Source organism: Rhizophagus irregularis, chromosome 32 (genome assembly GCF_026210795.1).
Source record: "Rhizophagus irregularis chromosome 32, complete sequence".
Lineage (NCBI taxonomy): Eukaryota > Fungi > Glomeromycota > Glomeromycetes > Glomerales > Glomeraceae > Rhizophagus > Rhizophagus irregularis.
This window is the reverse complement of record NC_089460.1, coordinates 1,693,831-1,710,948: the sequence shown is the minus strand read 5'-3', so window position 1 is coordinate 1,710,948 and position 17,118 is coordinate 1,693,831. Positions and strand designations below refer to the sequence as shown.

Here is a 17,118-nt window from a genome sequence, read left to right as displayed (position 1 = left end):
GTAAAATAAAACATCGTAGAAAGTAAATAAAAAGGAGGATAAGGATATATTTTTTTAAATTAGAAATATTAGTTAACATTACTAATGTTCCATTACTTTTTTTTATTGTAGGACTCTTAAGACACTTCAGAACTAATGAAATATTTCAGAAGGTAAATAGAAAAGAAGGGGAAGGAAAAATTTTTTAAATTAGAAATATTAGTAAATATTACTAATGATCCATTTTCAAATTTTTTTTAGGAACGATCTTAACCTTCCATTATAATGTTTATCAAAGTATTTATTAAATATTTATAAATAGTATTTATTAAATATAAGATATAAAACAGAGTATTTTGGAAGGTATATAATAATACAAAAATATACAAATATAATATAATCTTTCTTATTTTTTTTAGTAAAAGTATTTACTTAAGCCTTATGAAATAGTGATTCTATATAATTCAATAACTATTATTGAAGGATATAAGTGAATTTTATAAGGTAATAGTAGGGTATAGGAGTAATCTTATAGATAGGAAACTGGTTTAGAGTTTTAATAAATTAGTTATATAATAGAAGGCTTTTTATCTTTTACGTATAAATTCTTTAATTTTTGTATACTATATTATTAATATGTGATAATTTGAAATTTTGGCTGATCACTGGACAAAAATTGATGGCCAGAGCCGAATATGCAAGGCCAAAACTTAAAACTTTGCATAAACATTCCTTTTATCATATATAATTTACAAAAAAAATAATACAGGGTTTCAGCCTATAATACAGGTTTTTTACTTATAGAGAATTTAGCTAATTATTTGTTATTAATGGACTTTTAATAAAAAAACAAAATCTTTTTATTTAGATCTTGAAAATATAAAAGTAAATTATTTATTTTATTTTATTTTGCCATGTATATTAACTAAAATTTTTCCCTGTTATTTGTTGATAAATAACGGACAGCACTTGTATTATGTGATAAGATCACACAAATGATCAACAAATGATCAACAAAATTGTGATAAAATAGGGATGTCCGCTATGCTATATAACTCACAAATGATCGGCATGCATTTACTATTAACTCTATGCAACTTTTTTTTCATAGTAATGCTACGTAAATCCAAATCTTAGTTCAAAAAAATTTTTGTTACTAATATAATTCATTTCACATTTTTTCTATTAAAATATTAATAAAATTATGCAAAACTCACCATTTTATATTAAAATAGTGTGTTTTGCACTTTTTTATATTAAAATATTAATAAAATGGTGCAAAACTTTCCATTTATTCATTAAAATGATGCATTTTGCACTTTTTCTATTAAAATATTAATAAAATGGTACAAAACTTTCCATTTATTTGTTAAAATGGTGTATTTATTCACACTTTTTCTATTAAAATATTAATAAAATGGTGCAAAACTCTCCATTTTTTGTTAAAAAGGTGCGTTTTGCACTTTTTTATATTAAAATATTAATAAAATGATATGAAACTCACTAATTATTTATTAAAATTGTGCATTTCACACTTTTTTCTATTAAAATATTAATAAAATGGTGCGAAATTCACCATTTTTTGTTAAAGTAGTGCAGTTTGTTAAAATAATGCAAAATGCATTACTTTTTGTTACTATATATAATTAATTACCAAAATCCGTAATATTGCAAATTTTAGAAATATATTACGGACTCATCCTTAATGGTGTTGTGCAACTTAATTTTTATACTACTATCATTATACAATTGATCAACATATAATACAATATATTTATAAACTTTACGCAAACGTGATATGTGAGTTATCCCAAAATTGACCGATCTACGCAAACTCAATTTATGGATTTAAAAAGTAATTTCATATAAACTCTACACAAACCTGTTTGTGAGTTATATTGGTATTATTCATCAGAGTCCTGTAAATATATATAGAATTATCAAATAATGTAAATAATTTAGTAATTAGTATTTCTGATTTTTGTAATTTTAATGTAAGTTTTAAATAATTTTAAATAAAAATGCATTGTTATAAATTAATTGAAAAGTAATCAATCAGTATATTGATATTTAATCAAAAAGTTATCAATTGGTATACTAATATGTTAAATAGTAAATATCCTATTGGTAACTATTAATACCTGATTGTACTCTATTGAATATTCTGATTAAAATCCAAGTATCCTTTTTTTGTGCCATTTTTTGGCAGTAATTAGGTTTTCTGATTGATGAAAATTGAAAAAAAATAGGGACTAATTGGATGGAATTCAGTCACCTGATTGGTTTCTGATTTGATATTGTTCAACTGGTGTTTATAACCTATTTTAACTAGGGATGTTAAATTGCTTCAACAAAGCACATTAAACAGAGTTTGAGCACAAGCTTTTTCAAACTTTTTAATATGTGCTTCAAAATGTGCTTCAAGCTTGTTTAGCATTTTATTAGTATGAGCTTAGATTATGGGTAACAACTGAAGTGTATTTAGTGAGCAAATAAATGTTTTCAGTTACAAAATATACAATAACAGATTATCATCAAAGTAAGCCTTTGCCTAAAAACATAGTATGAAGTAAAAATTATTCAGAAAATAAATAAGAAAATAAATCAATATCAGAATTTAATAAATCATTTAAGCTATTTAAGAAAATCTAGTCTAACAGCTGTGCTTAATTCATAATTAAGCTCAATTGATCAACTTGTTTTTTTAAAATTGCTTTAGCTTGTTTAAATTTGCTTTAGACTCAAAGTTGTATTGAGCTGAACTCAAACTGAACCGTTAAGCAAACTAACATCCCTAGTTTTAACCTATATTTTCATATACTAGACTGTCAACTCTGGATTGAAGTTAACAAGTTTTACTATAATAAAAACCATGTTTTTTTTGCAAGTACTTTACTAATTCATCAATCTCTTTATCTTATCATATGATCAAAATCAAAATTGAGTACTTTAATCACATTGGTCACCTTATTTTCATATAATAAAATATTTTGCTTTTTTAAAAATGGCAAATAAGCAATACCATAAACTTTTTTAGGGAAAACTTTACTAGACACTAGATATATTAAAAAAAGCCATATTTTTGTTGTTCGGTTGTTGATAATTTCATCAGCCAATAGTTTTGATTTACATAGTTAACAGCGGATTTTTGGATTAACTAAATAATGATCGACTTGATCTAACCCAATCCAAATCGATTTTGCTGTGATTTGGTGATAACAAAATGATGTACAGTTTCTCAAGATTATTTTTCAACTGATATCTTACACTATGGAAACACAAATTTTTCCTCTTCTTGCTCTTGCAGACGTTGATGGGCTGTCTTATAGAGGTTTCATTACCATCAAAGTAATCATGCTTTAAAATTTCCGTATATAAAACAAAATATTTTGTTTGTTTACGTTTTAACGAAATCCAATTTCTAGGGACAAGAACTTCCCTTCGAAATACAATTGGAAAATGTTAAAACATTAAAAAATGCAAAATTACATGGTAGTCCAGAACTTAAGAGATTACTTTTTGGCCATGAAAAAGCTTTAAAACAGGTGAAAAAAGAAGTGTTTTTACGTTTTATTGGTAAATTTTTTTAATAACATTAAAATAGTCTTTTTACATCAGTAGCGCCTTGAACAATGTTCTAGTTTGACTGAGTTCTTCGTGGATCTTAAAGATTTACTTGTTGAGTAATTATAATTGTTTTAAACAAATATGACTATAATTTAAAATATTATTTAATCCATTAGGAACGTATTATAACAAAAGAAAAGCGTGAACCTATGCCAGATGAGAGTTATTATTCAAAACTCTTGTCAGAATTAGATACTGTTGGATGGGATAAATTAGAATCTATTGATCCTTCGCTTAAATCCCTAACTTTAATCTTGAAGTATAGGAATTTTTATTCTAAGTTTATAAAGTTCTTTTTTTTTTATGTATTTATCGTAATCAAACGTTCCCTTTTATATAGCGATTCATCAGGTCGAAAACATAAAATTTACATTTCCTTGTCGTTTTCTTATCCACAAACACCACTTACCGTACAGATAGATCTTCCATCTTCTGCATCTAAAATGTCAAATCCAACAATAAACTTCAATGATATAATCTCTTTTTATTCAAAGGTAAGCTAAATCTCAGATAAATAAAATAACTAGTTTCTCATCATAGATCAGGTCGTATTTGTCATGAAATTTTCATATGATGCAGATTTTGTCCTCATCTTTTAGAAATCGGTTAAATCTTATCTTTTAAAAATTAATTTTCCCGAACTGCAAGTCAATTTTCGATATTTTTTCCTGATGAGAAACTAACTATCTTATTTATTTGGCCTAATAATACTTAAATTTTTACACCCGCAAAATATTTAACCTCATTCGTTTTAAATTAGGAGGTTGAAAAATTTCAGGAAGTTTGGTCAATGCTTGATGACATTGATGCAAATACATGGGTACTAGAACCCGATAAACCAAAACGTAGCGATATGTCACGAAGAATAGCGTTAGGAAATCATTGTTCTTTATTTATTAAGTTGGATGAATTTAATCCAAAAAAGTTATGTGATTATACTTTATTCGGCGCAGAAAGTTTTATTACACCGCTTAGAACTAATATTGCGAAGAATTTTAACAACTGGGATCTTTTACTTTCTATACGTCAAAATCTTGAGAAAATATTAGAAATTAATTTTCCTTCTCCTGAAGAAAGTTCAGATTTTAACGTCGCGTGTGGAATTTGTTACGCTTATCGCTTGGATGATGTAATCCCAGATCAAACTTGTAGCAATGCTAAATGCGGTCAACCATTTCATCAAGTTTGCTTATATGAAGTGAGTATTTTAATTTTTAAAGTAAAATAAACATGCACTAATATATTGTATAATTTTCTTTATCATCAAAGTGGCTTCGCGCTATTCCTTCAACAACACAAACCTTTAATAGACTAAGGGGAGATTGTCCATATTGTAATGATGTAAATGAATTTTTTTTTTTTTTTGTGATATATGTATATTATGTATAATTTATATTTTTTATTAATTATTTATTTTGAAAATTAGACAATTCTGCTTATCATAAATGATAAGTAATTTAATAAAGGGCAAGTTATTAAATTCCCCGAGTTTCATATTGTATATTTCCTAATATAGAAGTTTGCAAAACTTATTTACCCATGTAAGATTATCTACCATAAAATTTTTTATTGGCTGCCTGTGAAAATAAATCAAAATAAGAAATAGCGTCATTACTATGATATCAACTTTATTAGTAAATTTTTTTTTAGTACAAACCTTTTTTTTTACTTTTCCTTTAAAATTTGTATTCTATTTTACTGAACGTGTGACGTTTTTGACACTAGTATATAAATGTAACAAAATACAATTAAGCATATTTATTTTAACGAATATTTATTAAAAGTCATTCAACAACTTCAAATCCTTTGTCATGGCATCCGATCGTTCCGATAATGAAAGTGACGCTGATGCATTTGTAGATGCATCAGATACATTTGTAGAGGATGTTGAAGGAAAACCAACGTCATATCGATATTCTACTGCAATATTATCTTCTCTAGCAAGAAATGCTGGTGGAATTGTGTCAATGTTCTCATCATCGTCAGATAATAAAGAATTGACGTCACAAAATAATTCCCGGGATATTCCAAAAGATGAGTTTTCAGCTGTTCCAGAAATTTCAATTACAGACATGTCAAATGGTGACGGCGATGATGAATATAATGATAAACAACTTATCGAAAGTGACGATGCATCATCAGTAAACACTGATATCCCGCAAAATGATAATAAGGATTCTATAACAAATAATAGTTCTGATAACAATGAACCAATAGATGTAACAGTTTATGTTAAAGATTTGGATACAGGAAAAAATATACCTGCATCATATTTAGAAGAAGAAATTAAAAAGTCAAATAATGGGAATATTGATCCACTTTCTTTTCATATTTTGAAAAGATCGGGGTCACTTAATGAATATCAATATGAACATAAAAGAAAAGATGATAGTGATGATGAAGGTGGAAAAAGTGGGAAATATCAGGACGTGAGATCTTATAACAAGTAGGTTAAGACTATTTAAAAAGTTTTGTAATTCAAATAATTCAATTATTAATTTTATTAATTAAAAAAAAAAAACTTGGTAATAAAAGGCGATCAAAATTTCTTAATCGTATAAAGAAGCGAACGTCATCGAATGCCGGAAAAGATGAAGATGATATAATAGAAGAAGAAGAAGAAGGCGTGACAGGAAATAATGCACCTGTATTTGGCACCGAAACACCTGGTAGTGATTTTGGTCGAGCACAACCACGTTATATAAAGGTACTTTATTTAGAAATTTGTTTAAAAAAGAATAATTAATTTTACAGTGCGATTTTTTAGGTTAAAACACGGCATAAACATTTCAAAGAATTTGATAAATTATTTCTTGCACAAGAACTATGTCTTGCAACACAAAATGAAACATCAGGAGCAATTTGGACAATGAAATTTAGTAAAGATGGAAAATTCTTAGCAACAGGGGGACAAGATACAGTTGTTAGAGTTTGGGCTGTTATATCGAGTGACGAAGAACGGGAACATTTTCTGGAGGGAAATGGAACAAGTGTTTATGAAGGATCAAAAGGATCTAAACTGGGAGCTCCAGTATTCAGAGACAAACCATTATATGAATATCTTGGTCATACTGCTGATGTTTTGGATTTAAGTTGGAGTAAAAATGATTTCTTACTTTCCTCATCAATGGATAAAACTGTGAGGTAAATCTTTAAGAAGTTTTTAGCTCCTCAATTTTAATTGTATTTATTTTACTTTACTTTATTTTATTTTATTTTGTACAGACTATGGCATATTACACGAAAAGAATGTTTATGTTGTTTTCAACATACGGATTTCGTAACGGCAATTGCATTTCACCCAAAAGTAATTTACCATATTTTAGTTTTTATTTTTTAAAATACAATATCTAATAAATATTACGTTTTCCTTCAGGACGATAGGTTTTTTTTATCAGGATCATTGGATTGTAAATTAAGACTTTGGAATATTCCAGAGAAAAGAGTAGCACATTGGAATGAAGTTCCAAACCAACAACTAATAACAGCAGTAGGATTTACACTTGATGGTAAAATGAGTGTAGCAGGAAGTTTTTCGGGATTATGTTTATTTTATGAAACTGATGGATTAAAATATAATACACAAATTCATGTAAAAAGTTCTCGTGGGAAAAATTCTCAAGGGAAGAAAATTACCGGAATCGAAGCTATGCCAGGAACCAAACCGGGTCAAGATAAAGTGAGTAAATTAGTTTTTATATTAAAAGAATAAAAAATTTTATTTATATATAATTTTTATAGCTGTTGATCAGTTCTAATGACTCAAGAATTCGATTGTACAATATGAGAGATAAATCATTGGAATGTAAATATAAAGGTTATGAAAATACATGTAGCCAAATTCGCGCTACATTCAGGTATGAATCAATAGCCGATTATAAATAGATTTTACTTTGGTATTAATAAACTAACTATCAATAGTGATGATGGAAGATACATTATAAGTGGATCAGAAGATAGGCACGTATATATATTAAACGCAAATCAATCACAATTAAATGCTCAATACGGAAATAGTGGTGGAAATAATTGGCTTAAAAAGGATAAAATTGGTTATGAAAGTTTTGAAGGTAAATATTTGAAGTCATTTATTTAAGAATTTCTATTGTAAATTTAATTAAATAATTTTATGATTATAGCTCATTCCGCAATTGTAACGGTAGCAATATTCGCACCAACAAGAACAAAACAATTGATTGCATTATGTGGCGATCCAATTTTTACAAATACATATAATGAAACAAACAATAATGCTAATAATAATAATGTTCCTACTCAAACTTATCCTGATGGTAATATTATTGTTTGTGCTGATTATTCTGGAATAATTAGAATATTTAGGCAAGATTGTGCTTATTATTATTCTCGTGATAATGATTCTCATTCTGTTAGAAGTACAAGGTAAATACTATTGTAGTAATGATATATATAATTCAACAATTTCTTTAAAAATTTGCAATTTTGTAGGTCTTGGAATTCTAATATTGGAAATAGTTTGGGAAATTTTTTTTCCAAACCAAAACAAAATAAGAGTTCAGTATGGAATAGTGGAAGAAGAAAAAGTGATGCAAGTATGCATTCTGTTGCTTCAAGTGTTATGAGTGATGATATAGATAATGATGGCAATAAATTTGAAGAAAATTACTCAAAATAATGAAATAGTAGTAAAATAAGACTTAATTTATATTTTGTATATTAACTTGTATTATTATTCACTTTACTATTAAAAATATGTACTAAATCTTATGACTTGTTTTAAAGCTATTCAGGATCTTAAAATAATCGTCATCCTGAAGGGGTGACACAATATTTTATCCACCAACCAATAACTAGGTTATTGAGTTATGCAAAATCATACTATTATTAATGTAAGAGTATTATGAAAATATATTTAAACTGTAAAACTTATTAAAAGGATTAATTGTCCAGAGCGAATACAAAATTGATCACGTGAATTTCTCTGTCTGCCACGTGATCGTCGCCCAATGAAATCGCAAATTTGTTTTTTGCTCTGGACTTACAACGGGTTCCCGTTTTCTAGTTTATAGTCTATATGATTGCAAATATATTTGATATTTAGCTGATAAAAAAATATCAATTATTTAGCCATTAACAAAAAATATCAGTTCATCAAAATCAAAATGACCAATATCATATACAATATTTCTAGGCATATTTGTAATATACGCTTTGCATTTAGAAATAACTGATTCAGGTAATCACCGGTAATGTACATTTCATATTTTTCATGGCTCCTAATAATAAATATAAAATTTATATAAATTTACCATGATAATAAGTTTTTGTCTTTATTCTAATTTTTTTACTAAAAGTGATTTGTTACTTAAAATCATATCTATCTTCAAATCTTGTCATGAAAAATTAGCAGGAACAATATAATTCACATTTCTAATATTGTTAATATATGCAGTATATTATTTAAGGATTACATGACTAAAGATTAAAAAATGATATTTTTGATTAGATGTTCAGATTATTATTAACATACTGTATATGCAAACAATTCACTATTTGTTTGAACCACTTACACCTGCTGTAACAGCTTCAGTCTGAACTTCATCATTAGATTCTACTAAAAGTGATTCCCGAATTTTGGCCAATATTTCAAATACAGTTTGTCTATCAGTTGGCTCAGCAAAATCGAAACCAGCCCTTAAGCCATTCTTAGCAGGCCATCTTTGAATTTCTACTTCTTCTTTTTTTGGTAGCCCGCTATCAAGTTCCTTCCAATATTCTGCTTTAATCACAGTTTTATAGAAAGTTACGTATGTAGAGATTACACGCATTGCCAATATTATCTGGTCTGTATGTGTATCTTTGCCAAGATAACGTAAATTCTCACTACCACAAGCAAGCATTTCTGCAGCGATCTGTGATTCTCCATAATCAGTGGCTGACGTGATATTTTTCAGATGCTTATCCTGCAAAAAAAAAGTTACTTGAGTGGACAAAACAAAAACTTGTCAAACAGTCAACGCACAGACCTCTACCACAAGAAGAGAAAGTTTTCCCTTCTTTTGTATTACAAATTTAGGGTCTGATATCACAATACCACTACCTTTAATATATATTTTGCTTATCAGGTGGTTTCTGGATTTTAAGAATGCACGATAAGAGCGATCATTATATTTATCTATTTATTACAAACAAAAGTTATTTACCTGATCATTAAAGGAAAGTTATTCAGCTTGACGATACGAAGTAGATCGTCTATAAGTGTATCAGTAAAGGTTTCGTCCATGCCTATCTGCTGAGCACCATTTATTACGACATCATGCAATTTCGTAACAAATGTTTGAACTTTTTCACTTGTAATGTCAGTATGAGTTGTAACATCGAATTTATGATTTCCAAGTGTTTCAGAATCAATAGTAGGGAGAAGATATTTGTCTAATTTTTGAAATATGGCTAGAAAATATTTAAATTATTATATTATTATGTTCACTGAGGGGATTGCTGAGGGGATTGCTGTGATAATGTAGTTTATACCTTGAATTTGAGTAACTGGAACTTCAGGTATAACATCCTTTTCAGCTAAAGCCCCTACAAAAGTTATTTTTAGCAACTTTAAATTATCTGGATAGAATTTAGATGCTGAACTAGGAAGGTCAAAATGGTTGGTTTTAGATTTAACTAGCTTAAGAGCCTCAAGATTATGGAAGGCTTCTGTAAAATTTGAACTTTGACTGAAAATGTGAGACAAATGCCTCAAATTAGATGCAGCAGGACTCAATTTAGGTGCAGGTAAACTTTCCTCACTTTCATCTTTAACGTATTTTCGTTTCTGTGAGGTTTTTTGTAAATCGCTTTTGGCAGTTTTTTTGGTCTTTTTTGGAGGCATTAGTATTCAGTAGTAACAGTCAGTAGTAATACAGTATGGTAAAAGTTTAATGACGGTATCATATAGACATTTTCTGTTCTGATCTACCAGTCTTATTTGATTCCAGTCAACTTTTGATTGGCTAATCACTTTATTAGTATTATTTATTTCATGGACAGTTAAAAATAATAAGGTAATCCTCTGGAACATGTCACTCATTAAATATTAACTATTTTAACTATTTTAAACTAAAATTAGTAATTTACCAGCTATCTATATGAAACTGGAAAATAACTAAATGAAAATTTCTGATCATTTATAAACTCAGCTAATTACTCGCAATTTTTAAAAATTATAATTATGAGTAACACTTAGTATGACATAACTTATTTATCTATTAATCCTTAGATTTTTAATTCTTTTTGTAGTATATTAGTATTTCATATTTCATTTCAGTTTATATAGATATATTGATTATTCTGAAAATTATTATTTTTTTTTTTAAGTTTTGGAGTTAAGCAAAGTTATTTAAAAAGTTTTGTAAATTACACATTTATAACATTACTTTTAAAGCTAATATAATACTTTGTTCTTTTGTTTGATATTAATATTAAATAATTTTAAAAATAAAATTACAGTAAAAAATAATGTAAAAACCTTTTTATAAAGTTATATATGCAATTTACTTATTTATTATAATTTTTAATATATTTTTATTGTTTAGAATCTTATTTTACTTATTTAAATATTTTTTTTAATATTATATTAAAGCTAATTTAATTTCAACCTTTAGAGGCAACTTGTTAGTAAAATATAAATATTATTTTTAAATGTATAAATATAAGCATAGCGGACATCCCTATTTTATCACAATTTTGATGATCATTTGTCGATCATTTATTCAATTTTATCTCTTCACTATAATTAAATTGATTGGCTTTGGTTGAAAATTCTACATAATAATATATACTCAAATTCTACAGACAGCTTAATATTCATTTAGATTTACTGCATATTAAATTTTATCAAGATTGCATCATTATTGGGCAACTTTTACTAGTACTAACTTTTTAAATTCTAATAAAATGAGTATTTCTTCACAAAATTTTAAAGACTATTTATAAAAAAATGAACAATACAATTTTTAATGATCAAATTTGTTGTTTAAATAAATAAAACAAAAAATAATTCTTTAAACAGTTCATAAAATTTTGCCAAAATTTTTTCCTAATATTCCTAATATATATTTTAATAATATTCATAAACATTCTTTTAATGATAACTTTTGGTTTATCTAAAATTCTGCTGGTTTATTTTAACCATTGATTCTTGAATACCTAAATAATATATTTTAAAAATTTCAAGTTTCGCCCGTAAATCTGTGACTTCGCCCGAAGCTTCAAAATCAGATTAGCAGATGATCGGCAAATGATCGGCAATTATCAAATTATTGGAAATTTTGGTTCAAGGCTAACTTTGGCAATACATTTTTTTTTTGCCATAATACTTTTATAGTATATTTTTCATAAATTAAACTGACAAAAAAAAACAATTAGTATAATTTGCCCGAGCATTTATGGCTTTACCCGATGCTTCAAAGTAGAAGTGATATGATATATATATATGATTGACAAATGATCGGCAAGGTGATAAAAGCATGTCCGCTATGCTATAAATATATGTAATTTTTTATAAGAAATCAGTTTACTTAAAAAAATAAAAGGCATTTAATAAATTTTATAGTAAATTTAAAATTTATGGTTTTTGCAAAAATTAGCCAATATTAAGCTTAAAAATTTATAATTTTTTTATACAAATAAAATTTTAACTGCTTTTTTATTCATATAACTTTTAGTAAAAATTGAATATAACTAAGTATCTTCCAAGAGTAACTGACTATATATTATTTAAATTATTGATTATTTGTATTTCAACCAATTTAAATCCAATTAAAATAAAATTTAAAATATAAATAATATATAATATGATTTATTAAAAAATATAAATTTTAATATGATATAGTAAGTTTCATCATCATTTCATTCTTTAACTTTTTACATGCTTTACAAAAACTTAATATTTTTAATCAATATAGAATTGATATTGTTAAGTTTATCTTAATGGTATTATTTGATATTATTTTGATATTGATTTAAAATGTGATATTAAAATAAAGTATTATCATTTTGATATCATATTAATATTGAATCAATATTAAATTCAGTTAATATCAAAATAATATTAAAAAAATAATTAAAATGATATTGAAATGACATCTTTAAGTTAAACTTAAATATATTGTTTTGATGTCATTTCAATTATTATTTTAGTATCATTTTGATACTATTTTGATTAAAGATGTAGTATGTAATTGATAATTACTACCTTGTGTTGTAATAATAAGAGTTGCAACCTATTACTACTTTTAAAGTTAAAATGTTGTAATATTACAATACTTATGATTATTTAAAAATTTTCTTTTTGAAAAATAAAAATTAAGTTTTTATAGAACAAATATCATAATAAAATGAAATGATTAATATATTATAATATATATTTGTATAATTGAAAATAATTACAATACTATATAATAATTACAATACTAGTAGTAATTATAATACTATATAATAATTATAATATTGTGTTGTAATTACAACAAAAGTGTTGTATGTATGTTGTAATAGTTGTAACTTTACAACCTTCTAAAAATAATTACATATCACATCTTTAATTTTGATATTATTTTGATATTGAAATGATAATATTTTGTTTCAATATCATATCAATATTAAATCAATATTGAATTGATATCAAAATAATATCAAAATGATATTGTTTGAAAACTTGAAGTTTCTGTAAAGTGAATTTCATTTTTTATTTTATAGCTTTATTCTTTTATTTGCTTTATTATTGTCATGTATTTTTTTGTATATACCGTAAAGTCCTGAATATAAGCACCCCCCAAATATAAGCACCCCTAATTTATATTTTACCCAAATATAAGCACCCTTTTGAAAAATTTGTAAAAAAATAAAATTCCGATATGCATATCGGCTGATCAAAAAAATTGGGCCTGATCGCAGGACCACATTTTTGTTATGTGTTACTTAAATCATATGTTTTTAGTGGCTTAGAAGTACAGACGATTCCCAAATGTCTCCTCTAAATTTAACAACTCCCCGAATAAAAAATATTTTAATACGTAATAAAGTAAGTTAAACCGATCAAAAAAAAAAGGAACCGATCAAAAATTACGAGTAAGAAATAATATAAATTTTATTGTAATTTTCTTTTTTATTTTAAAAAAACGCGTCCAATATTATAGTATTTGTTTAACAATAAACTTTAAAACTTTATTTGTAGACAATTGCCGACATACCTATGTCTAAACCATCAACTAACACGTTTTGCAACAAGTTTGAATGTGAAATATGTGGAAAAATCTATAAAAGGCATTCTGGTTTAGCTAATCATAAAATAACAATTAAAGATGCTAATGTTATGAAGCCAACCGCGTACGATTTACCTGAAAAAGCTATTGAAGAAACGCGACGAATTTTGGTTTATCATATAAAGGAGAGACTGAAACAAAGTTCAAAACATGCTAGGAGTGTGCGAATTATGATTAGTTGTACAGAAAGTCAATTTTTTGGTGTTTTTAAAGGATATATACATAATTATTATCCAAAAACAGGAAATTATAAGTGTATTTTTAAAGGTATTAATTCTTATTCTACATTATCAAAAGTATTGGGAGACGATAATTGGGGTGTCAAATATTTTTTGCAACACCAAAAGACATTTGTTTTATCATATCAACAACCATCAAATCCAAATGATCCAGATCCTCTTCTGGAATTAAATTTATGTCCGAACCCGATCCTCTTCAAGAACAAAATCAAGTAAAAATATATAAAGCTAAAAAACGCCGAATCTGCAAACTTAAACCCATACAAATCATTATTGGCTGGAAAAGAAAAGAAAAATCAGATGTACGAAATATTGTATATTCATCAGGATTTATCTTTATAAACTTTACAATTTCACGTATGAGAGATATAGAAAACTTATATTAAAAATAGAAGGGTTGAAAATCATGTAAATATAAGTGGCAAAAATAAGATCAAATTTTATTATGAAATTTGTAAATAATACATTGAAAAAAAAATGAAAAAGCATATATTTCTATTACAAATACTACTTGATACGCAAACGTTTTGGTAATCGAATTAAATCAACCATATTATGATTATTAAAATATAAAACTCTATTTTCGTATTCAAGAATATTTACAATTGCAGATTTTCTTCCTTTTCCGACACCACCATCTTTTGTTGTTTTTTAAAAAAATGAGAAACTTGTTGGTGATTTTTTTTTTCAACTGCCGAACAAGAAAATGCTGCTAAACCAAATTTTTGATGAATACGCATCATTTCTGGAACGTGATAAACTAATACATGCATATAAGGTGTAATATCACCCGCTTGATAAAAATAATTAGAATCTAAAAATTGGTGTAACCATGCACGTGCATCATCAGAAAATTGGTTCGCATCAGTTTTTTGATCTTTCATTGCTTTATGAAGTAAATAAAAATTATCCCACAAATTTCGGATTTGAGTTGCTCGTGAATTTGGAAAAAGTTTAGTTAAATCAAAATGCTGAAGTACAATTAATTTATCTTGCCCCATTAAAGAAGTATATTGCCAATTTGTCGATCCTACTTCAAGCCAAAAATGAAATTTAACATCAACACGTTTCATTTCTTCAACTATTACATTTCTTGCTCTATCTCCCCAAGTATTTCTGGATTTGAGTTCATCAATCACAAGCCGCCAAAGAACATCTGTTATACGCAACATAATATGCAGTTCATCTGGAACCCAGTTTTGTAAAGGAATCATATCAAAAATTGCTGGTCGAACATGACCCTTATAAAATGTGTAATTTTCACGAATTTGATCTATAGTTTTATTAATTATCTATTCATATGAAAAATCACCCTGTTTTTCTTTAGATACCTCACACCATGGACAGAAATACTTACTATTTGCTGCATTTAATCCTAAACAAATTGCAAGGAACTTCCAATCTGATGAAAAATAAAGTTCAACTTTCCATTCTCTATTCTGATTATCTCTAAATCCCTCTTCTTTTAATTTCCTTAATTCCATAATTAGTGGTTCTAAAACAACATTTAAAATCTCATACTTTTCAATGCCAGAATATAAAATTATGGTATAATAATTTTCAGGTCGATATATATTATCAAGATCATTAAGAATTGAGCAGGTAACCATGACCTGTTTAACCTTTCGTCCAACGTTTCTCCCATCACCAGAAATTCGCAAATGTATTGTAGGATTTGTTATGTCTAATACATTTCTTTCAAGAAGACCTGGTATTAAATATCTTAAAATATTAACAATGTCTCGTCGCCCTCCTTTTCCAATTGATTGTTGTAAATTATCAATAATTTCGGCATCATTAATATGTATTTCTGAATTTACAGAATTATCAGATGGTGATGGTGTTATATTTATAAGAGAAATTGGTATAATTTCATTCATTTCATATGTAATATCTTTCTTTTCTGCAGAAACTTTCCATTCACGTGGTAGATCAAAGCTAAAGTTCGATATCCTTCTCGTATTACCTGACCTTTATCACATGCTTGTACGGCAGCTCTTGCTTTATGCTTTATTTCAACGTTATCTTCATTAAAACTAAAGTGAAAAGAATTATCTCTGATACTAAACTCAATTGATTTTAAATTAGAATCATCATCTAAATGACAACATTTAGTTGTTTCTTGATCAAATATTGCAGATATAGACTTGGCAATTTTTTTAGCTCGATTATTTTGTCCAGTTTGAGTTAAATTGTCAAATGATTTTAAAACTGTTGCTCGTCGGTAAATATCTCTTGTCTGTTGAAGTATTTCTAAATGAAGACCAAAAAAATGTGGACCGGAATAGCGTGTTTTAGTTTCAGGATTTAAAGCCTATTATAAAAATTATCCTTTGCATTAATAAAGCACTTACTAATTACGATTTATTAATAAATAATTACATACTTTAGCATATAAACATGCTACATCTGAGCTTGATTTTTCTGACTTTACATGATATTGAAACTTATCTCCATAGTATACCCAATAAACCGGTTTTTTTTCCACATATTTGATTATACATTTAACTATTTGTCTTGTTTTAGGCTTTCTCAAACTAGTTTCAACTTCATAATTATCAGGTATTCGAAACCCTTTTTGACCTTTTGTATATTTGAGATAAGCAGCAGGTGGATAAGTTCCTTCTTTAATAATATTATAGGTATAGCTTCGTTCAGAATCGGAATATTGAATAACAGATTCTTTAGGATAATTATGAATTTCAATAGGTCTTTTTTTCTTAACTGATAAAGGAGCATCATTAGTTTCCATTTTTTTTTAAAAAAAAAATGTAAATTTTTTTCAAAAAAAATTAATTCTTACGCGTATATCTTAAAAATGATCAGCGTCTTGCTGAATGTAAATTCTTAGAATTTTATAGTCAAAATTTAACAGTTAACGTTTAATAATGTAATACACTGATCAAATTAATGATCTATTTTTAGTAAAATACTATATCATATTTTGTTTATTATCATACTTAAAAAATATTAGGGGACTT

The 17,118-nt window shown here is 26.5% G+C and overlaps 3 protein-coding genes across 3 annotated transcripts; 1 reads left to right on the top strand and 2 right to left on the bottom strand.

The window, feature by feature from the left end:
- Positions 1-3,249: 3,249 nt before the first annotated feature.
- Positions 3,250-8,411, top strand: OCT59_023171 (uncharacterized protein; the record flags this gene model as incomplete). The annotated part of the gene is made up of 18 exons (XM_025314135.2): positions 3,250-3,327; positions 3,405-3,524; positions 3,601-3,657; positions 3,723-3,865; positions 3,947-4,100; positions 4,367-4,804; positions 4,876-4,947; positions 5,033-5,058; positions 5,123-5,147; positions 5,391-6,052; positions 6,142-6,313; positions 6,374-6,750; positions 6,832-6,913; positions 6,983-7,285; positions 7,348-7,463; positions 7,528-7,676; positions 7,746-8,007; positions 8,074-8,411. 18 exons carry the CDS (start codon positions 3,250-3,252, stop codon positions 8,258-8,260), a joined length of 3,423 nt encoding a protein of 1,140 aa, XP_025185719.2. The 3' UTR covers positions 8,261-8,411.
- Positions 8,412-9,134: 723 nt separating this feature from the next.
- Positions 9,135-10,468, bottom strand: OCT59_023170 (uncharacterized protein; the record flags this gene model as incomplete). Its single annotated transcript, XM_066150585.1, has 4 exons — positions 9,135-9,548; positions 9,612-9,717; positions 9,789-10,035; positions 10,117-10,468. The coding sequence occupies 4 exons, from the start codon at positions 10,466-10,468 to the stop codon at positions 9,135-9,137; spliced, it is 1,119 nt and encodes a 372-aa protein (XP_066006600.1).
- A 4,268-nt stretch (positions 10,469-14,736) lies between these two features.
- OCT59_023169 (uncharacterized protein) lies at positions 14,737-16,889 on the bottom strand (the record flags this gene model as incomplete). The annotated part of the gene is made up of 4 exons (XM_066150584.1): positions 14,737-15,410; positions 15,495-16,049; positions 16,109-16,451; positions 16,524-16,889. The coding sequence occupies 4 exons, from the start codon at positions 16,887-16,889 to the stop codon at positions 14,737-14,739; spliced, it is 1,938 nt and encodes a 645-aa protein (XP_066006599.1).
- Between the last annotated feature and the right edge of the window lie 229 nt (positions 16,890-17,118).